Source organism: Lutra lutra, chromosome 6 (assembly GCF_902655055.1).
Source record: "Lutra lutra chromosome 6, mLutLut1.2, whole genome shotgun sequence".
Lineage (NCBI taxonomy): Eukaryota > Metazoa > Chordata > Mammalia > Carnivora > Mustelidae > Lutra > Lutra lutra.
In genome coordinates this window covers 1,235,593-1,255,025 of record NC_062283.1, presented here as the reverse complement: position 1 = coordinate 1,255,025, position 19,433 = coordinate 1,235,593, and the positions used below count along the sequence as shown (strand labels likewise).

Below are 19,433 nucleotides of genomic sequence, written 5' to 3'. Positions count from 1 at the left end.
ATGGTGTTGAGGACACGCTACATTTTTTTAAAAGTTGAGTTTATAAGGTAACTATGAGAGGCAGAGATACCCCAGTGACAGAAGAAAATTCTGAAAATGTCCCTTCAAGCCAAGTGGGGACCGACTTTGACCTCCCCAAAAGGACAAGAAACTGGTGGGTTAGCAGTGAAATTCTGCGGTGGCCACCTTGCCAGGGCATGACTGTCTCAGCCAGGACTGCCTCTCAGCCCCCCACCAAAGGTGGAGAGGAGAAAGGCTGTTTATAGACCCAATGCAGAGGCAATGAGAGAGGTGTAAGGAAAGTTGGGGTGGGGGGGTTGGCTCTGGGCAACTCAAATACTTCGACAAATAGTACTACAAAATGTTACTTAAAAGATAAAATGCCGGGGCGCCTGGGTGGCTCAGTGGGTTAAGCCGCTGCCTTCGGCTCAGGTCATGATCTCAGAGTCCTGGGATCGAGCCCCACATCGGGCTCTCTGCTCAGCGGGGAGCCTGCTTCCTCCTCTCTCTCTGCCTGCCTCTCTGCCTGCTTGTGATCTCTCTGTCAAATAAATAAAAATAAAATCTTTAAAAAAAAAAAAAAGATAAAATGCCTAATGCTCCTGAGTTCCTCAGGTTCACAACCAGGTGTTGTTTTTTTTTTAAACCAATTTGTATCTAACTGATTACTGAATACATTGGATCCTTGAACAACAAAGGGCTTGAATTTTGCAAGTTACTTATACATGGACATTTTCCCATACACTACAGTACCATAAATATATTTTCTCTTCTAAGATTTTATTTACCTGAGAGACAAGAGACAGAGTGAGCAAGTGGCAGGGAGCAGAGAGGGACAAGCAGACTCCACACTGAGCACGGCCCTTCCCAGGGCTGGATCCTAGGACCCTGAGATGATGACCTGGGCTGAAATCAAGAGTCGGACACTTAACTGACTGAGCCACCCAGGGGCCCTCTGTAAATGTATTTTCTTATGATTTTCTTTACATTTTCTTGGGGCCCCTTGCTGGCTCATTGAGTATGTGACTCTTGATCTCAGGGTAGTTGAGTTTGAGCCCAACATTGGGGGTTGAGATTACTTTTTTTTTTTTTTAAGATTTTATTTATTTGTCAGAGAGAGAAAGAGTGAGCACAAGCAGACAGAATGGCAGGCAGAGGCAGAGGGAGAAGCGGGCTCCGTGCTGAGCAAGGAGCCCGATGTGGGATTAGATCCCAGGACTCTGGGATCATGACCTGAGCTGAATGAAGGCAGCCGCCTAACCAACTGAGCCACCCAGGCATCCCGAGATTACTTTTTAAAATATCCTAAAAATATATTTTCTTTGTATACAGTATATGATGCATGTAACATATGGAATATGTGTTAATCAACTGTTTATCAGTAAGTCTCTGCTCAACAGTAGGCTGTCAGTGGTTAAGTCAAGTTATACTCAGATTTTTGACTGTGAAGGGGGTCAGTGGCCCAACACTCATATTGTTCAAGGGTCAACAGTACGATACTCAAAAGTATGAAAAGATCATTATGTTTACAGTGGTTGCAATGCCTGGGGCACCTGGGTGGCTCAGTTAGGTTAAAAGGTAGAACAAAAGATCAAGGGAAAGGTAGACAAAAATTTTAGTGATGAGGTTCATTTGGAAAAACACAAGAAGACATTTCCTGTCTTTTCCCCTGGTGGAATCTCCTCACCTTTCTCCTGAACAGAGGGCAGCTCCCAAGGTTCAGAATTGAATTGACCCATCCTGGCTGGAGCTGGACCCCTGTGAGTCCTGGACCCCTGGAGCAGCAGAGGTGCTGCTGCCAGATCAGCTATCTGCTCCTGGGGCCCTTCCTGTCCCTATAGCAGGACTAGGACCCACGGACAATGAAATAAATTTGACCAGGGTGATATATGCTGAAAAGTCTAGAACTTCGATCCCAGTATTAATGGGGAACATAGAACAGTTGGACAGAAAGCAGAGTTTCCCTTGACTTGCAAGGGCAGGAAATAAAAAGGACAGGGAAGGGGATTGTTAGGGTCCGTGATCAAAGAACGAGACGGATATAAAGCAAAAATCAAACAAAGCTTTATTTCACGCCAAGCATCAAAAATCAAACTGACCGGTCAGGGCTGTCTCTTACGAAAAGGTGATGATGATGATCCCGGCAGGTCCGCTCCCAACGTGGCTGCTCTGGACAAGGCCTTTCTGTAGATGAGGCCACTCTGGACGAGGCCACTCCCAGGACGAGGCCGCAGCTGATGAGGTCGCTCCTCAGACAGGGCTGCTCCCCGGACAAGGGCTGCTCCAGCGAGGCCGCTTCTCGGACAAGGCTGCTCACAAAAAGAGGCCACTCTGGAGGAAGCCTCTTTTCTGATGATGCTGCCTCCCGCAGGGCTGCTCACCGAGGAAGCCTCTTTCCAGACGAAGCCGCTCCCCGGAATGGCGCAGCTCCAGCGAGGCTGCAGCTCAGGGTATCAAGGCCGCTCCTGGCAGCGAGGCCGTTCACAGCGAGGTTGCTGGAGTCTAGGCCGTTCCCCGCTGTGTCAGCGGGGCCCTGGTGTCGGGACCACTGGCGGCTCGGCTGCTGCTGGAGTGCTGGGACTGCTGGTGTGCTGGGACAGCTGGCGTCTGCACCGCTGGCATGCTAGTGGCTCCGCTGCTCCCCGAGGCGCCGCTGTTGAAGCCGCCGTGTGGGCGGGGCTGCTGGCATCGGGGCCGCTGGCGGCTCATCTAGCTCTGACAAGAGCTGTCACAACTCTCACAGCTCTTACAAGAGCTGCCACAGCTCCTATAGCTCTTACAAGAGCTGTCACAGCTCTCTTTCTTCTGCTCCCGCCAACTCTCCTTCTTCTGTTCCCGCCCTCTCTTCTCTCTGCTGCTCCCACCGACTCTTCTGCTGCTGCTTCTTCCTTCTTCTGACAGCTCTCCTTCTCCTCGACAGCCTCGCAGACCAACCTCTTTGGGGGTGGTTGAGCCCCGCCCCTACACAGGTAGCCAATTAAATCCTAATTCACCCAGTGGATATACCCACGCCACACCGATTGGACGTCTTCACCCAGCCTGCCCGCCCCTACTTCCGGGGTCCACAAGCTAGTTCCTCTGGGAGGGGCAGGTCCTTACAGGGATACAACTCTGGCCAGTACATCTTGGCCATTTCCCTCACTACACATGAGAGGAGATCTCAACTCTCTTATCTCTCTCTATAGAGAACACCTGCCTTCTGAGGATAGATCATTTCTTCCTCATCTCACCTTTCCTCGGGGATATTCAGCTTCCTGGACAAGCCCTCCAAGTCCAGAAACAGCCTCCTCCCTGTACTCTGGGCTGCTCCCGCACCCGGGCCTGGAGCTCGTCGGGCAGGATGGTCAGGAACTGCTCGGGCACCAACAGCTCCACGATCTGCTCCTTGCTGTGGGTCTTGGGCTGCAGCCACTGACAACAGAGAGCCTAGAGTTGGACTTCTGAGGCCCAAGGGAATCCTCCCAGCAGAACTGCCTTAAGTTTTTTCTGAAGAACTCCTGTCAGAAGCACCATTTTTGTGCAGCCTAGATTCTGTAACTAGTTGACATTCCTTCCGTTCTGCAGTCCAAAAGGGCTAGACTGAATCCATTCCTGGGCACAACAGCTCAGAAGACTGGCTCGTTACAACAGCAGGGAGAGTTTAAGGCTCATGATAACACATAACACATCACTGTTAACAGAGATCAATTCCAAACTAAGAACATATTTAGTCAGAGTGAATCGCTGTGGCCAGGCCAATGATTTGAAGGTAAGGATGCTCTGTAAAAGACAAACACAAAATGTCATTAGGATAATATAAAATTAAGGAAAACACAATTCAGTTACTTTAGGATTAAAGAACAATACTAGTAGCTTTTAGATCTAGAAACTTCAGTGACATATTCAGATAATGTGAAATATTCAGATAATGAAGAAAAACAATGTAAACAGCTTTGCCTGCTTAAATTGCATGTCACAGATCAAGTCAGTTATATTTACAAATCAACTTCTCTGTGCCAAGAATTGTGCTAGATACTTTCAAAGGTGTTTTTAATTTCAGAAAAGAACAGTCTGTGGGTCAGTGTGTCCCATTTTTTAGTCAGGGATCCCAAGTCATTAACCAAGGTCTGCTTTGTACGCAAACCCAGTGAGTACTTTTCAGTCCTTTGCTTACCAGATGTCCCTGCAGCATCTAACACTGCTAGCCACTCCCAGTCTTATAAGAACTACAATCTTCTGGCTGTTTTCCACAAGTTGATTTTTGTAAAGTGCTTAGACCAATGCCTGATGCTCAGGTAGTATTATATGAGGGCCTGTCAAATAGCTCATTCTTAAGTCTACTTTATGGCTCTTCTTCAGTTTGCCAAGAAATGTCTAGATACCCTAAGCTGAGACCCAGCCTTCTCATTCCACATTCATTCTGTGCAACCTTGTCCATTCAGTAGCATCTGAGAACTGAGATGTTGTCACCCAAGAACTCCTAAATCTGATTCTCTTATCCAAATTTTAGCTTGGAGCTGCAGACCATTACATAGTCCAATGTATTGGGTGTATTGGACCCTTCCACTTGGATGTCTTAAAAGTATCTCAACACCACCAAAAATTAACTCATTTTCCCCTCACAATCAATGCCTCCTCCAAAATTTCCTGCTTTTTTTTTTTAACCCATTTCTTTTAAAATAGCACATTTATGGGGCACCTGGCTCAGTCAGTTAAGCATCCAAATTCTGATCTCAGCTCAGGTATTGATTTCAGGGTTGTGAGTTCAAGCCCTGCCCTGGGTTCATGGAGCCTACTTAACAAAACAAAACAAACAAAAAAACCCCCCGCATATTCATTCATCTAATCATCTAATCCAAAAACCTGTCCCTGACTATATTTTATTTTTTGAAAAGATTTTATTTATTTGACAGAGAGATCACAAGTAGGCAGAGAGGCAGGCAGAGAGAGAGGAGGAAGAAAGCTTCCTGTTGAGCAGAGTGCCCAATGCGGGGCTCAATCCCAGGACCCTGAGATCATGACCTGAGTGGAAGGCAGAGGCTTAACCCACTGAGCCACCCAGGCGCCCCTGAAAAAATTTTCTTTATTTGAGAGAGAGCAGGGGAGGAGCAGAGGGAGAGTGACAAATGGACTGCACATTGAGCGCAGAGCTCTTCTCGAGGCTGGACCCCACAACCCTGAGATCATGACTTCAGCCGATATCAAGCATCAGATGCTCCAAGGCTCAATCCACTAAGCCAACCAGGAGACCTGCCCTGACTATGTATTTTTTTTGAAATTTGTAGTACTATATGCCATGCCCTGTACTCAGAACTTTTTAATCTTTAGTCATCAAGCCTAGTTCAATCTGCCTTTCCCACAAAATTCCATTCCACACCTCTTCATTTCCACAGCCCCCACGTTACTTTCACCAACTTATAATACTGGTTCTTTCCGTGACAACTGCACGTCTCTTCTGTCTTGCATCCACTCTTGCCCCCTTCCCATGCATTTACCATTTTTTTCAGAAGTCTAGGATTGCATTACCTCCCTGCTTAAAGACGGATACCGCCGCTCTGTGGAGTAGCCCTTTCCGTCTCCTGCGCGATGCCGCAGTTCACTGTGTGCCAGCCTGTCCAACTCAGCTACGGACGTGGGCAAGCAGAGCTGGGGGAGCCGAAGCCCGCGCCGGCCGGTGTCTTCTGCGAGGCAGTGTGCACGCAGTCATTTTCTGTACGAGCTGTTACGTTAAAAACGGAGACGCACAGCGCCTTTAATGTCCAAGTTCCTTGGAACATCCCCGGAATTACGGACTTGCCCACGTCCCCTCCGTCGCGGTGTTCTGCGGTCCCAGGGTCCCTTCCCTCCTCGCTCTGCCTCCTACTCGCTCAGCCTCCTACCGCCTCTAACTCGCCACCCCCACCTCCAAAGGCCCGCGCAAGGTTGAAGCCGACTTCCCGAGGCGCTTACGCGGTGCTGCAGGGGTCTGCATGGCGAAGAGCGCCCCTTCCGGCCGGCTTCCTCCCACGCTAAGCCCTAAGCACCCGCACACGTGCCCCAGTGTGTGCTTGACGGAGGCGCTGACTTCTGTTTTCCTCGCCACGGAAACGCACACGGCGCTTGCGCGGACCACGTTACCGCATTTCAGAGGGACACGCCTCAAGGCCGCGACCGTAGGAGGCCCGCGCAGGGAACAGACCACCACCTGCCGGCCTCAAGGCCGCGTCCATGCGGCGGGCCTCCCCGCAGCTACACCGCGCCCGCTGATCCCCGCTCAGCGCGGCGCTTGTGCCCGCGAGCGCCGACACAGGGGGGGCCGGATTCAGGGGACCCACGCGAGGAAGCGGCGCCGCCGGCGGAGAAGCCTCGCTTCGGAGCAAGCACGAGGCACCGCTAACGCCCGCGACAGCAGCCGAAAGTGCGTCACGACGTCCGGGAGCGCCTCCACCAGCAGCCCGCTGCCTCTCTAGGAAGCCTGGAAGACCCATCATCTCGGTGGTGGGTCGGCTCCCACCTCCCGCAGGCCGCCGCGAGCGCCGCAGCCTGTGAGAGGCTTAAGCAGGCGGGTCCTCCTGGTGCCCCCGGGCACTCTATCTTGGCCCCCAGCTCTCTATCGCACCGAGGACACCTGTCCGCTGTCACACAATGCCGCGCAGCCCTCCGCTTCCCAGGACCCTGGTCGTCCCGGGTCCCAGCCCGCAGGGTCCCTGCAGATCCCCCTCGTGCAGATCCTGCTGTGCGCTGGGCCCCCGGGTCAGAGGCAATAACCAGCACCACCCTGAGCAAAGCGGCACGTGGGCTTGCTCTCCACTGTTTCAAGTCCCGTCCTTCTGTGGAAGGGAACCACTCGCACTTCTGCGCTGGGTCAGCAGAAAGCTCCGGGAATGCGGGGACACAGCCCCGGTTCCACAGCCAGTGAAGTAGCTCGATCAGTAAAAGCTACCTGGCACCGGATCTGGTCCTCATCCATCCTACTTGCTTAATAAGATGGCTCACACTCTGCCTTAGTCTCCTAAGTTTCTCCTCTAGTGCCCTATACTCCCACTTTTCCTCCACAGTTTTACAAGTGAGCCTCCCACACTAGTTCATCAGTCCCGATACACGGAGCCGCTCCTTAAGCTTCTGATAGGTCATTCATCTTGTCTGGTAAACCATGATCTCAACAGGTTCACATTCGGTCACTATCTTAACTGTTTCGTGGTTTGGGGGAATCCTTTTAGGAGGAGTGTGGTTTTTGTAGACAACCCACCCTTGCTGAGCTAATCCAATATACAGGTTAACAGGAATTATTTCAAACCAGGCAGGTGGTGGCTACACTAAATCTCCCACAGCCTCCTTCATAGATGTCCTACCTTAGTTTTCATGAGAACACTGTATTCTTTCTTACTCTATCTGGTCTTCTCTCCTCGGCTGGAAAAGTCCTAAGTGGAAGACCATCCATCCTGTGATGCCTCTAGTCTGGGTGTAATTATTAATGCCAGTCTCTTTTATTCTCAAGTGTCCCAGATTGGGCAATAAATTATATGTAGTTACCTTTTATCTGAGAACCACTGACAAGCTGGCTAAAATGCAGATTCCCAGGTTCTGCCCTCAGAAACACCCAGCCAGTCTGGGTAGTGCCCAGGAAACTGTGGAGTTCAAACAGCACAGGTGATTCTGACACAGGTATATATTCAGAAACAGTGGCTTCATCATAGAGCGGAGACGTTCGCATGGCAAACTGGGTGCGGGTCCACAGAGACCTAAAAACAAAAATCAGTCATGTATACACTGTGCTCTTCTCCTTCTTCTTTTTATGTAAAGCACTGAAATGGGTTTGGAATGAAGAGCAGTGGGACTGTTTCCACTGTTAGGACACATGGACCAAATGAGAGACAGACAGATCTCTAATAATAGCTATTATAAAGATAAAGCACATTTCTTGGTAACTATCTCTGCATCTTTTTATTTTTCCTTGTCTTTGGTCACCATTTCTTGGTCTAATCCAGTCTTAACATGTAATTTTGTCTGTCTGAGTCCTTTTTATGTTCTCACACTTTGTTCATCCCTTTTCTCTTTCCCTCCCATTTTGTTGCTGCTCTGTTTGCAGATGCCTAAAATGTGTCCCAGCCCCCAAGTCTAAGTGTCTATGAAACTACATATAATTCACAATGATCTTTGTTCATTGTTTTTAAGAATTTTAATGCGATTGAAAAATAGATCACTACAAGTGTTTAAGCACTTTGGGCTTCGCTTTTCTCATGTACATATGAAATGGGTAAACTCAAAATTTCTTCCTAAAGCTAACACTCTTACTCTGTGTTAAAAAGCCCCTATAGCACAACAAAATACTTTCAATGGTCCCTTACCAAACAAAGACCAAACCCACAGGAAAAGTGTCCAAGGACCTCTCAATCTGGCCCCCACTCCTGCACTTCCACGTAGGAGTTCCACGACCTGTCAAACTGGAAAACTCATGGCTCTTGAGCATATCTTAGTTGGGACTTCCTCATCCTGTTCCCTCTGCTAAAACACTTTCCTCTATCCTCCATCTCCTTCTACAAGTAATCTACTTTTCTCTCAACTTCTAACCCAACATTTAACCAATGACACACATGTATACTGGTATAGATTTTATATTGTAAAATTGCTCCTGAGAAAGTACTTAGTATTTTATATTTTGACTTCAGAATCACTTTTTTTTAAAGATCTTATTTATTTGAGAAAGTGAGCAAGCATGAGTAGGGGGAGGGGTAGTTGGAGAGGGAGAGCAGGAAGCCCAACATGGGGCTCACCCCAGGATCCTAGTCTCATGGCCTGAGCTGAAAGCAGATGTTTAACTGACTGAGCCACCCAGGCACCTGGACTTTAGATATACCTTTATTTTAAAATATCCCCAGAGAGTGTTTCCCCTCTCTGACTCTCCCCACTGTCATGCTCTCCCTCTCTCTCTCTCATTCTCTTTCAAATAAATAAATATTTTTTAAATGTTTAAAATAAATAAATAAATAAATAAAATATCCTCAGAGATAATTTTTGTCTTATAGGAAAAATATAAAACAATCTTCCACTATAAATTATATTTTTATGAATCATATCTCAATTATAATTATTGATATATTATCAATTATATTTATTATTATATTATTTATATATTAAATTATATTTATTATTATATTTATTATAATATAATAAAATTATATTTTTAAAAGAAAAAGTATTGTCAGATATAGAAAATAGAAGTCATTTCCAAATACAAAATGTGGACAGAGACTTGGTTCTCCTTGAGTCCTGACCTTCAAATAAAAATTACAGTGAAAGACAGTCTTCAGGGCCCTTACATACAGATCTAGACAGGTTTTGGTTCCAAAATTCTCAGCCATTTCTTGACAGATAGCATCCAATCTCCTAACTGTGCTCAGAGGGGTGTTGGACTATCCCTCAAGAACCAATAAAGCTTTTTAATTGGATTTGAATCAGTATTTCTTACACCTTGCCGGGCCATAAAAGAACTACTCTTTCAAACTGGACTTTCAAAGGCACAGAAAGGGATGGTTACTGGTTTGCAGAGCACCTGAAAGGAGCTCAATGCCAGAGACCTCATGGGTTGAATAAGAGGAGGCAGGGTAGAAACAGCAAAGAGAGAAGTGAGCGTAATGTAGGAATGTGAAAGGGAAACAACTGAGGAAGAAACAGCCCACAGGCCACAGGCCAGTGCAACAGCACTGCTCAACCCATGACAGCTGCTCGTCCCACATGAGAGAATTAGCTGAAGCGAAGCAGAGCCGTTAGCATCACAGAACAAGTATTCAGTCTGGTGAACTGGAGGTCGTTTAATCACGTGAACCATCACTGCACTCTAAGTGGCATATGTCTCTACAGCATATATAACATCTTCTGTTCCTTGACATTTCATCAGTTGCTGAGAAAATTTAGAATTTTTGAGAAGCTGTGAACAAAACAAAACAAAAAGACAAGCACAAAACAAACATCCTATCTTCAACTGCAGGTGTGAAACCAGTCCATTAGAAATACATCCTTGAAAATCCTGATCTGGGGACACCTGGGTGGCTCAGTTGGTTGGACGACTGCCTTCGGCTCAGGTCATGATCCCGGGGTCCCGGGATCAAGTCCCACATCGGGCTCCCAGCTCCATGGGGAGTCTGCTTCTCCCTCTGACCTTCTCCTCCCTCATGCTCTCTCTCACTGTCTTGCTCTCAAATAAATAAATAAAATCTTTAAAAAAAAAAAATCCTGATCTGTTCGTATTTTAAATCTTCCAAGCGCCGACATAACAGAATTATCCAAGCATGCTGCTTCGGCACATGCAGAGGCATCTGAGACACTTATGGGCTCAGGTTATAACAGCATATGTACTACATTACTATGTGGAATACATATTTACTGGAGAAGTTGATTTTATTTCAAACTCGAGTCTACTATATTTTCCTTAACTTCACTTGAAAATCCGTATGTATTTCTTTTGGAAATAGTTTAACCTCAAGACAATACACTCTTGAGAAAATTTAAGAGTTTTGATAAGACCTACAATTAGCCACAAATGGTAACGGAAACGGTTTGAAATGTTATGACTAAGGATGTATAATAGAACCAAATACACAAGACTGAAAACCACCCCCAGCACTTCTGCATTTCTCCGGGAAAGAATGAGGTGCAAGTCTAGTTGCCCAAACCCTGTTTCCTAGCTCATGCGGAAGTTATTATTTTAAATAGAATTTGGCTTGAACCACACTTGGAAGAAGAATGAAACAATTTATGACCTTTTCAAGTACTGACTGTGCACCTACAGGAGAGTGTTAAAGACTGTGGAGCACCACCAAATTAAATACCGTCCACCTGTAAACAGAACGAGGAAGCTCTGTTACTCTAAAGACTGCACTGTTTCCGGAGCACAGCCAGGTGCAGAAGAGTGTAAGCAGTATGCCCTCTTTCTGTGTAACACAGGAAATGAGGCAACATGTATTCACGTTTTCTTGTATTTACATAAAGAAACACCAAAGATACATGAAATAGTAGAAAAATGGCTACCTCTAAGTGAAAAAAAAGATAGACTCCCTTTTTAATGTTGTTCTGATACTTGAATCAGATGAAGAGTGAGTTCTCTTTCTTGAAAAGTCTCTCTAAGTAAATTAAAATTTAAAGGTTAAAAATAACCGGGTTGCCTGGCTGGCTCCGTTGGTGGAGCGTGCAACTCTTGATCTTACGGTTGTGAGTTCGAGCCCCACGCTGGGTGAAGAGATTGCTTAAAAATAAAATGAGATGCCCCAAATGAGGGATAAGTGGTGAGTCTTTCCTGCAACTCCACTGTAAATTGAACAGAGGAGCTGTGCATTTATTTATTTTTATTTTTATTTTTTAACATACATTCTTTTTTTTTTTTTAAGATTTTATTTATTTGACAGAGATCACAAGTAGGCAGAGCAGCAGGCAGATAAGGAGGGGGAAGCAGGCTCCCTGCTGAGCAGAGAGCCCGATGTGGGGCTTGATCCCAGGACCCTGGGATCATGACCTGAGCCGAAGGCAGAAGCTTTAACCCACTGAGCCACCAAGGGGCCCCGAGCTGTGCATTTATTGCACATAGATAGGAGGCCCTGTTGAGCTAAAAAGCAAAACCTCAGGGCCTTCTAAATCTTCTAAGTTCCATATGCTAGTAATTTCTATTTGGAGATAAACTGCTTTCAGTGGCTTACCAGAAAGAGAACTCGGAATTAGAAGACAGGGTTCTAGCTCCAGCTCCATTAACTAGCTGTCCGTGGGATCTTACACCTAATTCCCAAAGCCTCCGTTTCTGCATCAATTACGGAAGGAGATAGAGAAGTGATCCTTAAGGTCCCTTACAGGGTTTCTACTATTGTGTACTCTGATCCAGATTGTCAACACCAGACATTTTCCATTTCTGTGTGTGCTGGGCTTAGTATAAAGCAAACACTCAATTACTGTTAAGGGAAAGAAACTTTTTTTACGCAAAACCTTGGCGGTAATCAACAGGTAATGCCGAGAAGCAAGGCATTTACAAAAGCAACATGAAGACTGATCATACTTTTCTACTTTTGTGTTTGAAAATTTCCATAACTAAGGGTTAAAGAAAGAAAGAAAAAACTGAAAATGCTTTTAAGTCACAGGAGAAGTGCAAAGAGGCCCATATTTTCATAACAAAGACTGGAAGTGAGATATCAGATTTTTAGCTACGTTTCTTGGCCTGGACAAATTTAAAATCTTGAGCAGTATCTACTGCATCTAGCCACTGAGCTACACGACTTGCTTCAATTCCTCAGATCCAAACCGGAGGCTGAGTTACTGGAACCCTGCGGAGTTCTCCGGTAGGGAAAAGCCTTTGTGTATTTATGGGAGGATTCATCTGCCCCCTGTTGTAGGTCACAAAGCAAATTATCATATCTTACGAAAACAGAAAAGAGTCAAATCGTTTACATTACAGGTTTTACTGCAATTATTTTTAAATTAATTTTTAAATACTCGGTGAGCTCAGCATTTAACATAATTTTGTGTTTAGGCAGCATATGATTTTTAAAAACTTTTTTAAAAGTTTCTTAAAACTGGGATGAAGAAGTTTCCCTGAAATACACGTAGAAAACTTTTTGCACAGGTGTGTGTGAGGCTGGAGACCACGCAGATAAAGTCAACACAAGATTCAGTATCACACAGCGGGGATGCTGAACCCCCAGACTTGACAGATGAACTTAAGATATTATGCTTCTCTCAGCATGAAAACGTGGACAATTTCACTGGCTCTCCTTGGAGCTTCCCCCTCAAGAGGATTACACTAGTTTTTCCCATTACCTTGCTCAGGGACAAAGTAAGAACCTACCCTGCAACCGTGCTAGTGGTCCGACAGCAGGACGCGTGGCGCCACCTGCTCCAGGGGGCCGGCCGGCCCGAGCGCGGGGTGGACCTTGCGATGCTGAACAAGGTTGCAGTGGTAAACGAAGTTCTTGCCGCACTCCTCACACTTGTAAGGCCTCTCCCCGGTGTGAATTCTCTGATGCTTAATGAGGACAGAGCGTCGGCTAAAGCTCTTGCTGCACTGGCCGCACTGGAAGGGCTTCTCCCCCGTGTGGATCCGGAGGTGATGGAAGAGCCCGGCGTTCTGGCTGAAGGCCTTCCCACAGATGCCGCACTGGTAGCGCTTCTCCCCGGTGTGGAGCCTCTGGTGCTGGAACAGGCCTGAGCGCTGGCCGAAGGCGCGCCCACACTCCTCGCACTCGTAGGGCTTCTCCCCCGTGTGCGTCCTCTGGTGCTCGATAAGGATGGAATTCTGGGTGAAGCTCTTCCCACATTCACCACAGACATAGGGTCTCTCCACGGAAGAGTTTGGCCGCTGCCTCTCCAGCCTGCCGTCCCGCTCACAGGGGTCTCCGCACTCAGGCATTTGAGCAGCATCACTGTTCGGTTTCTCCGGTGCTTCCACAAGAGGCCTCGTCTCTGTAGAAAGCTCCCTCTCCGGGCCTAACTCCATGTTCCAAGTCCCGGCCGCACAACCTGAAACAGCAAGGGGAGCATGCAGGTGTCAGATGTCCAAAGGGGAAGGGGGAAGCCAGCCAGGAGAGGGGGTGGGAGGGGACGAACAAGCGCAGCTTCTGTTCACTTTTCCTTTGCCCTCAGGGAGAAGACGGGCTGAACTGTAACTGCGTGGTCAGCTGTCCGCCTGTCCCAGGGGGCCACAGTCTTCCTGAGGGCAGGGGCGCGTCTACCTTGCTTGGCACGGTCTCCCCAGGACCAACCGCAGCACCTGGTGCCCAGCAGACACGGAACAGATGTGCTGAACGGGGGGCGGCACTCAGGGAGTGAGGGAGGCTTCCTGAGAAAGATCCCGATCCTCACCGATCGGAACCGGGCGCAGCTCGCGTGCACGGCACGGATGCAGCTCTTCCGAGGGCTGGGACCGGCCACCTGGGAACTCCTGGGCTGGTCCCCGAGCTGCTTTCTCCTTCGCAAACTCTCCCTGTTCACAAGCATAGCTTGGGACCTGGCGGAAATTACGGATGGTTAGGAATCAAATGTGAGAGGCACCTTGTAAGGGGACCTCCCCAGGTCCGCCATATAGGAAAAGGCGGCCCAAGAAACTGGCAACAAGAAAGAGGCAGAGAGATGGAGAGCCCACAACAGACCACATCAGGCACAAAAAGCCCTCCTCCCCTACCTCTTGCTGCACGAAAACCCCACGCTTGCTCCTGCAGGTACAAACCTCTGTGCTCCCATCTTCCACCAGCTCTCCTGGCTCATCCAGCTCCCTCTCCAGGTCCTCCAGCGCGGTCACCGCCTGCTCCCCGCTCTCGGGGCGGTGCTCCCGCACCCAGGCCTGCAGCTCCTCGGGCAGGATGGTCAGGAACTGCTCCAGCACCAGCAGCTCCACGATCTGCTCCTTGCTGTGCGTCTCGGGCCGCAGCCACTGATGGCAGAGCTCCCGGAGTCTTCGAAGAGCTTCGCGGGGCCCAGGGGTCTCCTGGTAGCAGAACTGCCGGAAGCGTCTCCGAAAGATCTCTCTGGTGTGAGGGTTCTCTCTCGGCAGGCCAGATTCCTGCCCACAGCCACAATCCCCCTCTTTCTCTTCTACCTTTACTGCCTGAAGTCCTTCCTGCATCTCTGAAGTCTGAAGGACCAAGGCTGTGGCCATCTTAGTCTTAACTCTTCAGAAAGAGTCTATTCTCGATAATTCCTCTTTGATCTTTGCTTCTGGAAATCCCAAAATCTAAAAAATAATTGCAGAGAAAAAAATACTAAAATGTTAAAAATCTTCTCTGCTGGCAGACACAGGAGTATCTGTAACAAAAGGAGTCACTGTCACATTTTACATTGAGACTCAGAAAACGCATATACATGGACGTATGAATGTTATGTTTGTGCATGAGATACACACCTACACAAGTAACTGAAATAATAATTTCACAAAACACTATGTATCCTGAATTATGTGACACACACTATTATTTTTAAAATCTTGCCTTTTTTTTAAACCCCAAAACAAAAACCCTGGTCATAGCCTACCATAAGGACTTGATGATTCACATACGAATCATGACCTAGAGCTTTAAAAAGTTTCTAAATTTAAGTAAAAGAATTACAATTCACTGTAAATGTAACCCAACACTATTCTTGGGTATTGGCATGCATTGCAAAATAAAAACTAGGAACAGTGTATTTAAGTTCTGAACACAGCTCACACTACAACTAGGAGAAAAGTTAAATCCATATTGCCAATCCATATTAGTTCTGCTTCTCAAGGAGGGAAGAACCACTGGGGTGGGGAAGCATCCTTGTGGATGCAAACATAACCCCCTCCACAAATCTCTACCACTTCTGGCTTCACCGACCTCTCTACAGTCACCACTCCAGGAAAAGTCAAAAGGGTTTCCCCCTCGAAAGACAAGGATCCCTGAGCTCTTATTCCCCCCTCCCCCACTTTTCTTGGTGCTGACTCACTGTCACTTTGAGATTCACATTATCTTCTTTCAAAACTTCTCACATGCCACTCATTCATCTGGCAGTACTCATTCCAATACTGCTCTCAGCACTAGCCAAGGGGCCCCAACAAAACAAAGTCCCCAACTTGATGGAACTCAACATTCTAAGCACAGTACTGATAGCAGCTGACACTTTTCTTGCTTTCAAGGAACCAGGCTTTGTACTAGATGTTTCACACGCGTCAACTCACGGACTCCTCGAAACAACCCTAAGGGTTTGTTACTACCCACATATGGACAGATGAGAAAACGGAGGCCCAAAGAGCTGGAGTCACTTGCCAAAGGTCTCACACACAGGAAACAGTGAAGCTGCCTTTCCAAAAATCTACTTCAGAATTCACAGGCTCAACCACCACCCCACTGTCTCTCCTGTAAGTGGACAGGAAGAAGGGAAAAGGATGAAGGAAGGAGCTGGCAGGCACAGACAATAATGAAATAGATGTTAAACAGCATAATATAGTATATATTATAGTGTGTATATATATAGTATAATTATTATACCATAATTAATTATGGTATAATTATAGTATAACTATATATTATATATTATTATAGTGTGTATATATATAGTATAATTATTATACCATCAATTATGGTATAATTATATATTATATATAATTTTGTACAATTATACTATAATTACAGTATATTATATATTTATATTATATATGTACATATTATAGTATATCATATAATTATGATATTATACTATAATATATAATATATACACATATATTAATATTGTGTATATATTATATATTATATAATACTATACTATAATATATATTATATATTAATTATAATATATTAAAAATATATTTTTTAAAGATTTTATTTATTTATTTGAGGGAGAGTAAGAGAGAGCATGAGAGAGGAGACGCAGACTTCCCAGAGCTGGGAGCCCAACGTGGGACTCAATCCCAGGAATCCAGGAACATGACCTGAGCCGAAGGCAGTGGCTTAACCAACTGAGCCACCCAGGCGCCCTTCCACTTTGGTTTTAAGTCAAAGATTTTCTATTCACAGAAAATGAATCTGAAGCTTTGCGCTCTGCTCATAGAAAATCATTCTGCTATATGGTGTTTCAAATCTTTACTCAGTTTCACTACAATCAATCCCCTCTATTCTCTGTATAGCCTAGGGGCTCCTTTTTGCTTTCCTCTCCTGCTCTTGCTTCTTCTGTCTGGTGGCCTAAAATCCCACGGCCTCACGCCAGCACATCGTAGCTCATCTTTGAACCCAGTGCCTGTAAAATGCTTCCCAAGTGTTTTACAACCCTGCCCTCCCAGTCACAAACAGTTTTTTTTTTTTTAAGATTTTATTTATTTATTTGACAGAGATCACAAGTAGGCAGAGAGGCAGGCAGAGAGAGAGGAAGAGAAGCAGGCCTCCTGCTGAGCAGAGAGCCCGATGCGGGGCTCGATCCCAGGACTCTGGGATCATGACCTGAGCCGAAAGCAGAGGCTTTAACCCACTGAGCCACACAGGTGCCCCTCACAAACAGTTCTTAAGCTCTTTTAGGTTCACCACCCCACTCTAAGGTCTTCCTCGACTTACACTGGGGTTATGGCCTCATGAACCCATCACAAGTTGAAAACAACACACACTGAAAGTGCACTGAATGTACCTCACCCACCAAACATCACCGATTAGCCTCGCCTACCTTAAATATGCTCAGAACACTTATGCTAGGCTCCAGTCGGGCAAAATCCCCTAACACAATCCCATTTTGTAGTGAAGTGTTGAAAGTCTCATGTACTTTACTGCGTATTGTACTGAAAGTGAGAAGCAGAACGGCTATATGGGCACAGAACGGCTGTATATATCAATATATATCAGCTGTTTCTTGTAAGTTTTTCTGGAGAAAAGACCAAACTCGATATTTGTAGCACTGAACATGAATCACCTTCCCATCATCGTTAAGCTGAAAAATCATCCCTTCTTGTTGGGGGCCATCTTAATATGCCAGGTATATAATTAGCATAATAATTGCTTGCACTTAGAAAACAAACAAACAAAATTTGCATTTTAAAGCTGGTTTCTCTTAGAACCCCAGCAAGCTCAATACCCCCAAATCTACCATGACTCAGGGAGAAATGCTCTTCACCAAGGATAGGCAGGTAGGGGAAGACCAAGCAGCATGCGATACAAACGTGTCTTTATCATAATGTATCCCCACATTCTCCTCAGGTGTCACCATCTAAGGCCCCCCACGACTTATCGGACACATCCCCACATTCCCAAGCCTGGCTCAGGGCTAGTCACATCTCCAGCTTCAACTGTGGGGCCCCACTCTTGTTTTCCTCTATTCCACATGCAAAAACTGCCAGTTCCACTTGGGCTTTTCTTCTCACTATTCTTTCATCAGGCTTTCCTCGTCGGTGTTCTATGCCTGTGGTCTTGCCTTCGGCACTTACGCAAACCCCACCCAGTCTCTGCACCTTGATTGACTCTCACGTCCTCTGAGGTCTTCCTCATCCATTCCATCACCCTCTTCCTCCTTCCAGCTCTTAGATCACGAGCCCCACCTTTTACCTCAGTCACAATCTATCCTGTGGTTACTTCTCATATAAAAAAAAAAATCCAAAACGTACAGGATAAAGAATTCCTTCATCGGAAGTAGACATTGTTACAGATTAGAATGGACCCTTTCAGACTTTCTCTGTCCATCTTTAATCTCAGGCACAGGAGTGTGCGCGCATCACCCACATGCGCAAAACCCAGCTCTTACCCTCCCTATTAATCTGCAGTACGTGGAAGGTAGTATGAGGCAGCAGATCTAGTTGTGAATGCTGACCTACTAGCAGTGTGATCTTGGGCGAGTTACCTGATTTTCCTGAACCTCAATCTCATTAACGAAACGAGGACAGCTACTTTGCAAAGTTGTCAAGGACAGTAAATGAAACAACGTATATAAACTGGTTTTGCATGAAGCCTGGCACTTACTAAGCTTGCAAATTAACCACCTTCTCAAGAGATAATGTGCAATTTTTGGCTTAAGGTGGCTAAATGAAACGCTGCTACCTCCCCTCGGCGCCAAGAGGGTCGTGTTTTCTGCGGCCCAAAGCACAGGGTGGGTAAGTGGGTGGGGAAGCATGCACCGCACAGGTGAACACACAACTAAAACAGCGGACACACACCCGATCGGGTCTGTTCTTCTCCCATCTCAAATCCTCACTAGAAGCCCAGGACGACTGAGGTCCGAAAAGTGGAGGATGAGACTCCAGTGAGAGAAGAACCATCCTGGGTTGTGGCTGTAAGGCTGACGCAGAGCCCGCACGGCAGACGGACCCCGGAGCCGGGCAGCCCGGAGGCGCGTCCTACGACGGCAGCTGCTTGGCCCTGGGACGGTCCTGACCTCCTCCCCTCTCCACGTTAGAAAAGGGGGAAGGAGGGGAGCTCACGTGACAGCAGCGCCTGCCTCCCAGAGTCCTGACAAGGGACTAAGTTAGTACTTGGAAAGTGCCTTCCACGATGCCTGCCCGAACAGAACAACGGCTATTTAAGCATTTGCTAAAAAGGGGAAAATCAAGACAAGGCAAGAGCCTCCGCCGTCGGTAGAGCAGACTACGAGAGGCCGCGGCGCATTGTAACGCGACTCCTGCTCCTCGCTCAATCCGCCCCCAGCAGCGGCCGCCGGACGCGGGAAGACGTCCGCGGAGGCCCGCAGGGTGACGGGGGCGGGTCCGGGCCGCCTCCCCCACCCAGGCCTGGCGCCGCGCACACACCGGCCCCTTTGACGGCCCTCGGTGGAGCCGGACTCCGAAGCTCACCCGGCATCCGTGGGAGGAGGAGGCCACCCGGCCAGACCGCACCCCCTCCGAGTCCTTGACAACCGCTGCTGAGGAGAGCCGGTCTACAAAGGCCGGAAGTGCGTCACGCGGACCGCCTCCCGGGGACAGCGCTTCCGACAGCATTCCTTCTAGCACGCCCGGAGGTCTCACGCCTCTGTGATCGCCTCGCGAATCTCCTCCCCAGTGGAGTGAGGCGCGGGGA

General features: G+C 47.3%; 1 protein-coding gene across 1 annotated transcript; it reads right to left on the bottom strand.

The window, feature by feature from the left end:
* Positions 1-2,840: 2,840 nt before the first annotated feature.
* On the bottom strand, positions 2,841-19,200 carry ZSCAN23 (zinc finger and SCAN domain containing 23). Its single transcript, XM_047735198.1, has 7 exons — positions 18,578-19,200; positions 14,162-14,665; positions 13,798-13,942; positions 12,785-13,455; positions 5,929-7,700; positions 5,506-5,698; positions 2,841-3,759 (listed from the first exon to the last, which is right to left on the bottom strand). Exons 2-4 carry the CDS (start codon positions 14,588-14,590, stop codon positions 12,797-12,799), a joined length of 1,233 nt encoding a protein of 410 aa, XP_047591154.1. The 5' UTR covers positions 14,591-14,665; positions 18,578-19,200; the 3' UTR covers positions 2,841-3,759; positions 5,506-5,698; positions 5,929-7,700; positions 12,785-12,796.
* Positions 19,201-19,433: the final 233 nt, after the last annotated feature.

What these genes read in the sequence shown, in the direction of transcription:
- ZSCAN23 (XM_047735198.1), bottom strand. Translation starts at nt 14,590, where the DNA reads ATGGCCACAGCCTTGGTCCTTCAGACTTCAGAGATGCAGGAAGGACTT. An exon ending in TGGAAGATGGGAGCACAGAG is followed by an intron (nt 13,943 to 14,161) that starts GTTTGTACCTGC and finishes AATTTCCGCCAG; the next exon opens with GTCCCAAGCTATGCTTGTGA. An exon ending in GCTGCGCCCGGTTCCGATCG is followed by an intron (nt 13,456 to 13,797) that starts GTGAGGATCGGG and finishes TTGCTGTTTCAG; the next exon opens with GTTGTGCGGCCGGGACTTGG.